Raw genomic sequence first — 10000 nt, 5'->3', positions numbered from 1 at the left:
AATCATTTGCCATGTAGCTGATACAGCACTGGAGTTCACTCACTCCTACTGTCTGGTTGTATATAAGTAGGGATGACTGGTGAGCTCTTTGATCACTCAATCAAATGGGATCAATGCACTCACACACAGTCCACAGAGCGTTTGAGCCTGAGACTGTTAATAAATGGCCTGACAATGTTTTATATTGCACCTATTTGCTCATGAATATTTAATATTGTAGTTCAATAGTAATGAAAACTTTTCAGGAGCTTTAAACAAACCGACCAGTTCAGCCTTTGATTAGTGTTGATGCACATGAATAAACTTTATAGAAAATAAACTTTATGGAACAAAATTATGTTGATGACACACGAGTGACCAGCTCATGAATAAGTTCAGGGTGTAGCCACAGCTTTGGGTGGATTTCACTGATGAGACGACACAGTTTGACTTGATTTCCTTCTATTATTGGTATAATTTTGGTGTTAAAGAGGAAAAACGTGCGGTATGTTGTAAGCAAGGTCATTCAAACTGCCGGTACCGCGCTCAGCAGCAGAGAGAAACCACAAGTTCTGTAGCAACAACTCAACCGAACTGTAAATGATTAATTAACATGAATGGTCTATAAATACAATCTATGCAAAAGAAGATCTCAGAAATAGACCGAGGCTGAGAAAGAAGCAATTATCACAATCACACGTTCACACTCAACCACATTCATCACTGCAAACTGAAGTTCTGCTCCAGAGCTTCTATTTGCACTGGTGACACTGTTCCTCACGCCGAAAATAATGGAGCGCTATGTGTGAACATGGGAAAAAAAAAAGTTTCCTCTACAAGTTTGCTTGACTTGACTGATACATACTTGTCATAAACAAGCTGCAGCGTCGCCAGAGACAACATGAGATCACAGCGTCTCTTGGAGCTAATGGCAAGTGCGCTGCCCTCTGCTCCTTTTAAAGCAACACCAGACAGTTTACCTTTTCGTTTGAAGGCCGGACTTATGAGCACCAGAGGCGTATTGACTTCTGGCTCCGAGGAGCCGCCGTGGCTGCCGGTCTCCGACATGCCGTGGTCTCCGCACAGCACCAGCAGGTAGGGCAAGGATCCCTCTGCCTCCTGAGAGAAGCAAACACCAAGGTTAATGGACTCGCGCTGCACAAGCTGATACGAGAGAGCAAACCTCAAAGCTCCAGGATGTGAATTATTCAAGCCTGGAACAAAACGCTTCCTGTGTCAGCAACCGAAATGAAAGGATGCATCCAGTTTGGAAAACAGAACAATTGTCTAAAATGAAGGCTGCTGGGGTAAATGGATTGCTTCATCATTTGTTGTTGGTTTTTTTTTATGTTGGGGAACATTTTAACAACAGCACAAAAAAGAAGGTGTTAAATTATTACTACTAAAAAGGAAGTCATGACAAACGTGTCCCGGCGCAGTTTGGCTCCATCTTAGAAAAAAAACAAAACAACAAAAGGCAGCAAACAAACACAGTGTGAAGCGTTTGTGGAGGATGACAGACTTTGATCAAGCTTGGTTTTCTTCCCTAAGTGATTCCCTTTCAACTAGGCTCACGAGAACCTTCCACTGACGATGAATTCAACAGGAATGCCTTATGAGTCACAACAGTGGGGGCTGATTTAAAACCACGACTACAGATGTTAACAAAACAAAAGCCAAATCCTACCACACGTTACAACGCTGTAAAAAGTCTCCCGAGCTCCGGTGTTGTATCCAAATCAAAGGTCATACATCTCATTTATTATTTAGGATGGAAAAGATGTGTTATATCAGCCACAGATTAATACACTGTACAGACAGAGAAAACAATCATAGCTGAGATAAACTCTTTTTTTTTTCCATCTGTACGTCAAGTCAGATAAAATGCAGCTTCACTCCTGATGACTTTATCCAAACAGAGTAGTAGAAAACTCAGCAGGCAGGTTTATTTTGCAGCCGGAGTCAGATAAAGATATCGATCATAGTGTTTTGATGCTCTCACAATGTGACATAAAACCATGATGAATGCTGCGAGGAAACACTGCAGGTGGGAGCCGCTGTGCTCAGCTGACCCATTACAGCTGTTACTCAGCACAGAAGTAAAAAACTATCCACTGTCCCAGATTTTATTTTTTTTTTTTACCTCTTGCATGGTTGCTATAAATGGCAAAGGACACAAGGGACTCCAAAAAAAAAAACACCTCACGACTGGTACTAAACACCGCCGAGCCCAACGCCGACTGAGCCTCTTTTCTGTTTAAGATAAGTCAGAGTTTACTCCTGTTCCTGAGGATGAAAGCGCCGAGCGGGCCTCTTCTGGGAGACGTTTCTCACACTTCATACAAAAACCCTTTCTTTAAACCAATACGCAGCGCCGAATCAGAGGGTAGTTTATGTTCTCTATGAGCGAGCCAGAAAAAATAAAAAAAACCCCACAAGCTTCACTTTACTCTGCAATCATGCTACTCTATCTGGCAAATCAGTGACTCCCAGCTGAGGGCTACTTCAGCAGTTAGGAGGTAGGTGGGGAGCTCCACTAAATGAGTCAAAAATATAGTAATTTGATGCTGTTTTATGGAGGCAAATAAACAGCAAAGTAGAATTTGAATTTGGTGCGATGATGACTTTCGGTAAACTCTGAATAACCTGTGAGCCAGAACAGACCAAACAGAACCAGCCTCAAGTCATGTAAGCTTGACCAAAGCTGCTTCAAAATGGAAACTGCACGAAAGCATCACTTCAATTAGTTATTAGACATTCACCGACATAAGACTAGAAACAGGAATCACGGTGCTGTGGAGTTACAGCTCAACAAAAGGACAATATTTAGGGGTTCTGTTTAAACACAGTATTATAAGAAAAATGAAATCAGCACATAAACAGACGTGCGTGCACCCCTCTCTAATATCACTTAAATGCCAAATGACTCAAACTGTATCACTTTAAAGTAATCGCAGTACTTCCAGGTTAAGCCGTGGAGTCTTTTCTCTGGTGCCAATTTTTAAAAAAAACAAACTGTTAAAATGGTAAACGGTCCACACCCTCATGTGGAGCTTTTCCTCAGGCTCCTGTGGGAGACGGGGGTGCATGACGGGTCAGGAAAGCACTCGACGAGGCTGGATGCTGTATTGTGATGTATTGTTTTGGGCCTGATTGTGATCGTCTGTTGGTTGAATTGCAATGTCGTCTTTTCTGTTTTTTCTGCACAACAACTTCATCCCTTGGCTACCAATAAATAAACCTTAACACTTATATAGCGCCTTTTAAAACTTTGGGGTTTAAAGCTCTTTACAATGTTCTTCTTATTCATTTAGATTTACTACATTAGAAATAAAAGAAATTCAAATTACAGGCCACACTTTAGGACTCAGTTCACCTTTCATTACTGAAATCTTTTATTATTCCAATACTTCCACCTTTATCGTGGAGGATAACGGCGTTACACTAACTTCTGGAGAGGTTTCTGTAATTCAGAGACAACTTCTTTCAACAGAGGAGTTGTGTTGCTCTACCTTCCTCTTTGAAATAGGCCTAAGGTGTTATATTGGATTCCAGTCAGGCCACATGCTTGGCCAGGTCATAGTTTCTTTTATTTCTTCACTTTTTTCCTTCTTTACAATCTCTTGTGTGATTTTGGCAGCGTGCTTTGCAGGGTTATCGTGTTATAATATTCCTTTCCTGCCAAGCTTCCGCAGACTGAAAGTCATCTCGCCAAATCCGTCTCCCAAACACCTTTTGCACTCAGTCTGGTTTCATTACACTCTCACCTCTCACCGGTGGGACTATGCATTCACCGTGGTGGACCTGACGGGGTCCACACCGAACATCTGAGCTGAACAACTTGATCTTGGTTATTTATAGGATCTGAGCTGTCACAGAAGCTACGACGTCCCTCTGATAACTTGTGGATTAAGTCTGAAGCACCTGAACATCTGTTTTTCTGAGGTAGAATGCACAAATAGAGCACCGTCCACGCCCTAAATTTAGGAGGATGACCACTGCAGCTCTGATTAGTGGCTCATTCTATACCTCCTGATTACTGCTGATTGTTAGTTGGTCACAGATCTTCCTCTGTCCTTCTACATCTTTGTGAGTCTTCGTCAGTCCCCCTGGTGGTTCTTTTCTATGTGGAGCCATGACTTTATAACTATGGACTAGGAAATTATAGGTGTAGTCAAAAATCACTCTTTGAACGAACGTAAAAAAAAATTACAGAAATGATTTCCACATAATTAAATTTCTTTCTTTCAACATAACACCATCTTGTTGATCAAACTTAATATGTTTGGATTGAGCCAGTCAAATTTATTAGGATCAAATCAATGTATTTACTACGGTCGGGTCTGACTTAATGTCATGGGGTTAGTTCAGCTAGTTTTAAATTAGTCAAAATCCACCCATCCATCATCTATACACCGCTTCATCCTCACTAGGGTCGTGGGGGGGCTGGAGTCTATCCCAGCTGACTCAGGGTGAAGGCAGGAGACACCCTGGACAGGTCACCAGTCTATCACAGGGCTACACTTAGAGACAGACAACCAAGCACACTCACATTCACACCTACAGACAATTTAGAATCACCAATTAACCTCAGCATGTTTTTGGACTGTGTGGGAGGAAGCCGGAGAACCCGGAGAGAACCCACGCTGCACGGGGAGAACATGCAAACTCCACACAGAAAGATTCCGGTGCCCCCACCGGGACACGAACCGGCAACCTTCTTGCTGCGAGGTAACAGTGCTACCAACTGCGCCACCCTGCACTAGTCAAAATGATATTATTAATATAAGGCAAACTAACTGAAGTGGGGCTGCAGGGTGGCGTAGTTGGTTAGCACTGTTGCCTCGCAGCAAGAAGGTCACCGGTTCGTGTCCCAGTGGGGGCACCGGAATCTTTCTGCGTGGAGTTTGCATGTTCTCCCCGTGCAGTGTGGGTTCTCTCCAGGTCCAGAAACATGTTGAGGTTAATTGGTGATTCTAAATTGTCCGTAGGTGTGAATGTGAGTGTGCTTGGTTGTCTGTCTCTAAGTGTAGCCCTGTGATAGACTGGTGACCTGTCCAGGGTGTCCCCTGCCTTCACCCTGAGTCAGCTGGGTGGATGGATGGATGGATAACTGAAGTGAGTTTTAGGTGGAAATCATTTCCATAATTTAATTAAGTTCTTTCAAATAACACAATGTAGGTGTTACAAACATTAAAGTGATTTAACATAAGATGAGAACAAATCGGCTTTTTAACTTGCGTGTCTGTGATCTCAGGTGTATTCACTTTTGTTGCATTGAGTTTTGAGGCCTGTATTTTTAATAAAGTCTTTCTACAGAATTTGTTTTTGAGGAACTACTCTATTAACTTTGAAATAATGTAATCACTGAGAGGCGATACCATTTAGATTAATTTGACATTCAAGTGATATTGCACAGGGGTGTACTCACTTCGGCTGTTCACTGTAACAGCCTAAATGTTTGCAGCCATAAGAAATCCATTTAATTTGTCTCCTGCACAGGGCTCAGACTACTTGGTTTTTCTGCAGGTCAGACTTAAGAAGTTTCACACTTCAAACAGCCGAAAAGTAGAAACCAACCTTAAAATCTGAAATATCAAGAAGAGAAGATTGAGGCCATGCGCTCTCCATTAACACAAAGGTCGGACTGAGGTCTCCGTGACCAGAAGGTCCTGTTTTCCAATCAAGTTTAAAGGAGAGCGTTGCGTCTGTCCACGCTGCAGGTAAAGCGTTTCTCTGCCCCTAATATGAGCTCGCTGAAATGGGCGACTCGCATCACATTACAAATGGAACTTTGAGGGCTGTCATTTGAATGCTACACCCCCTTTTTCCTCTCCTGCAGCCGGAGCCAACGTTGCTTTTAGTGCTTCAGGATGCAGCAGCAAACAGCAGCCCGCTCCCACTGCCAGCGAAGCAGGCTGATTTGATAAGATCACACCACCCCGACATGTTAAAAGCATGTGCCGATCAAAGAAAACATAGTTGTTTTTGTAGAAGCTTCTGAGGCATCCTGCGGGACCCTACTGGGCCGTGTCTATATTTAGGTCACAATGCCGCTGTAGAAAATAACAGGCGCAGCTTTCACTAATGTGACTGAAACAAGACTTTCAAACACATTTCATTCAAAAAGCTCAGTGGGAGCAGCGCACACGAGGCTGCCATTTCCCACCATACACAGAGACGATTAAATGAGTCAGAAAGAACGACTTTTGGGATGCGGTGAATTGTTGCATCAACATATCCAAAACATACCCTGTCTTTAGCAAAGAGGGTGCGCTTACAAGGATGCGCACACTTGGCCTCTTGACACTCGCCACTTGAAACACACGAAAGCATGAGAACGACGAGGGAGATTATAGTATCATGAAGACATGACTTGACAATCTAAATACAAGCTGCGCAGCTGAATGACAGCGAGACAATGGCCATTAGCAACACACACACGGTGCGAAGACAATATGCATGCGCAGCTGTCAGACCACACCGAGGAAAACAAAGGCACAAGACCTGCACGCTGATCAAGGACAAAATTAAAGATAACACCAAAGCTTAACAGTTTATTAAATCTGCGGGGTCGCTGCAACAGATAACATAATAAATGCTGGAAACAGAACAAATTATGGGTGTAATTAAATGGCCATCCCAGAACTGATCACCCTAAAAATTCACAGATAGCATCACGTTAATACATCAACTGTTGATCATTACTTCATATCTGCACATTTTTCTGTCGTTGCTTTGTAATGACATCTACTATTATGACAACAACCCCCCTCAAAATGCTAAATTTACTAATGAAAATTTGAAGCACGCCGAGTTTAATGAATGTTAATAGAGAGAAACAGATGTTGACAAGCAACAGCTAAATTAAGCCCGCTGATACAGAGCATATCAGTCCAATTAACTGGAATCAAACATTAGAAGAGAAGCCAATATCCCCAAATAGAGTGGGTAAAGAACAGAGAGGTTACAGTCGTAATCCTTCAGATATTCATTTTATATTTTACATTTTTAGCCACAGTTTGACAATATATTTACATTCTGTAATGACGTCTTTGTATCATGGTTTTCATCGTTGGGAGTTCAGCACTCGAGTAAAAGAGGCTCAACAGGAGACGCCACAATATCGCCAACTCTACAGCTACTTTCAGCTCTGCTTTAACATCTGCTGCTGTATTTTGTACATCTGTTGTGCTGAAAGATTGATTTCATATTAATAAGGGGCCCATTGTTTTCTCCTTTTAAAAAAATGAACTGTTTGCTCTACAAACTGTGACAAATTAGAGCGACTTGGGTCTGAATAATTAATCAAAATACTATCGAAATCGCAACATAAATGGGTGTAATATCCAAACAGCAGGAGATGAAGGTAAAATGTGTCACAACACAACCAGTACAAATGAAGCACCGTCGTGCTAACGAGAAGCTACGTCCTATAAATCACATTCTACCAACGATAACAGGACATGCTTGTTTTTTTCCCCCACTGGAAAACAAACGCAAAAAATTACCATTCCTACTAGACATATGTCATCAAACGTCACAAGATCTGTCAAAACAACTGCAACATGATTTGTTTTGCATATGATTTAGTGCTACTGTGACCTGCCATGAAAACTGTTGTCATTATGTCTTTTCAAAATCTAAAGATATTCAGTTTTCTTTCACATAAGCAGCAAACGCTCATTATAGAGAAGCTCAGACTGGATTTATGTATATATGTATGTATGTATGTATGTATGTATGGATGGATGGACGGATGTTACTTCAAATGGCTATAACAATGACTAAAGTAACAAAGTTGTTGCTTAATATTTTGTTTAAGTTCCATTGAAAAGGTATTCTGGTAGATTAATCGTAGCAACTGGACTTGCTTGAGTTCCTTGAAGACGTTTCATCTCTCATCCAAGAGGCTTCATCAGTTCTGACTGACTAGTTGTGAGTTCCAGATCCTTATATCCTTAAGGAGCCACTCAGAATCTTCACAGACATCTTCCATTGAAAAGGATGACGTGTTAGCAAACGGCTAATTCAGAGGAACAGTTGCATCCATCTCCATATGGATGTAGAGATCGGTTGATGATCAATTTAAAACCAATATTTTCTTTCAAAAGTTAGTCAAAACATTTTTCCGTCTGCTGGCTGGAACTGGGTTGAGGGTTAATGATTGATTGACTCAGCAATGAAGTCTTTAACCCAAATCAAAAAGCTGAGCGATGCTAGGATGCTGTAAGGACGAAGGCTGAATTGGGTGCCAATGTTAGCCAACTCTTTCACATGCAATAACATAACCTGCTGCTCCTGTAAAAGCAAACACATTCTGAGCTGATGATGGGAAAGCAGCATCGCGTATAAACACAGATTAACAGCGGAGCTCACCTTTGAAATGAGAGCGCTGTGGATCTTCTTCAGGATGTCGTCCATCTCCAGCAGCTTGGGCTGGATGAGCGAGCTGTGCGGTCCGCTGATGTGACCGATGTGGTCCAGGCCCAAGTAGTGGAGGATCAAAATGTCCCAGTCGTCTCTCTTCAGAGTGCTGTCCAAGTGACGCGTCACATTGTTGTCGACCTACACGCAATCAACAAATACAGTATATAAAGCATTTCACATGACATTCAGTTTAGGTTCAAATAAATTCAAAATCCAACCCTGGAGCAAATTAACACGGAGCTGAAAGACAGTTTATCCAAACCTGTGACATTTCCACATGTCACCTAAAAGGCTCAGCGCCACCAAAACTACAGCACAAACAAGCGAAAACTGCATTCAGTCCCACAGAATGTTTGTGGCTGATAGACATGGAGCCCACTGATAAGCAGTTTTAGTGTGATCTCAGCTCTCCGGCTCATCAGCTGCCAGACATACATGTGCAGCTCAGAATAGATGCATAAGAAACAATGCTTAATTAATCGTTAGTGCATTATGCAAAGCCCTGACAACTTCAGGAGTTTATGTGCAAATTATATAGCTGATGCTGATATTTTTTTATACAGGAAAAATAATCAGGACGCTTCAATGATAATCAAAGTGAGCATTTGATTTCAGAAACATATAGGTTTCCCATTTCTTCCTGTTCCCTTCTCCAGCTCCTGTTTTCTTGTTTGATACTGACACAGAGAATTTATTTCAGGACGATCCCTAATCTCTCACTTGTAAGCAAACTTTACATATTTACAATAAGACACCTGAGATGTGAGTCCGTCCCTCCACAGCTTTAAAACCCCTGTAAGCTGAGGCTAACGGCATTAATTATCTCCTTTTAATGGCACCAGTCAAGAGGTGGGATTCATTAGGAAGGAGGTGAAAAGTCACTTCTAGGACCAATTTGTGATGACAAGACTGGGTCAGAGCGTCTCCAGAACTGCAGGTCTTGTGGGGGTCTTCCTGCTGGTTAGTATCTACTAACCGTGATCCAAGGAAGGTTGTGTCAGGATCACAGGTGTCAAAGCTCCCTGATGTGTCTGGAGAGTGATCCAGTCCTACAGGAGAGTTACTGTGGCACAAAATGCTAAAAAGCTTAAGCAGCCTATGACAGAAAGGTGAATCACAGCTTGCTAGGTTTGGGGCTGTGTAGCTGCAAACTAGTCAGAGTGCCCATTCGGATTTAGTCCAATGGGTGCATGAGCTTTAGAACTGGACCGTGGAGCAATGGAAGAAGTTGACGAATCAGGTTTTAAATCATGAGTGTATGTTGTTTACCTGAAGGCAGCCGAATGCGGAGGCAGTGCGACGCTCTGCTGGGAAACCTTTGGTCCTGCATTCATGTGGATGTTACTTTGACAACAACCACCTACCTAAACAATATTACAGACTATGTGCTCAACTTCATGGCAGCAGTTCTCCCTGGTGACCTTTTCCAGCAGGTTAATGCTCCCTGCCACACTGCAAAACATTGTTCAGGAACAGTTTGGGGAACATAAAGACTTAAAGATGTTGACTTGGCCTCTGAATTCCCCCAACTGAGCATCTGGGATGTGCTGGAAAAACAAGTCCGACCCACAGAGGTCCCAACTGGTAACTT

The 10000-nt window shown here is 42.3% G+C and overlaps 1 protein-coding gene across 1 annotated transcript in view; it reads right to left on the bottom strand.

Annotated features, from left to right (window-relative positions):
* The window catches only part of pigg (phosphatidylinositol glycan anchor biosynthesis class G (EMM blood group)), a 96719-nt gene that overhangs the window by 71583 nt on the left and 15136 nt on the right, over positions 1 to 10000 (bottom strand). Inside the window, exons 4-5 of the mRNA XM_008290270.1 lie at positions 8359 to 8547; positions 960 to 1098 (exon numbers count right to left, since the gene is read on the bottom strand). Of these exons, the coding sequence (XP_008288492.1) occupies positions 960 to 1098; positions 8359 to 8547 (328 nt within the window). The remainder of the gene's footprint in view (positions 1 to 959; positions 1099 to 8358; positions 8548 to 10000) is intronic.

This window comes from Stegastes partitus, unplaced genomic scaffold (assembly GCF_000690725.1).
Source record: "Stegastes partitus isolate 25-593 unplaced genomic scaffold, Stegastes_partitus-1.0.2 Scaffold663, whole genome shotgun sequence".
Lineage (NCBI taxonomy): Eukaryota > Metazoa > Chordata > Actinopteri > Pomacentridae > Stegastes > Stegastes partitus.
Note: the sequence above shows the minus strand (reverse complement) of the source record. Positions and strands in the feature narration are given on the sequence as shown.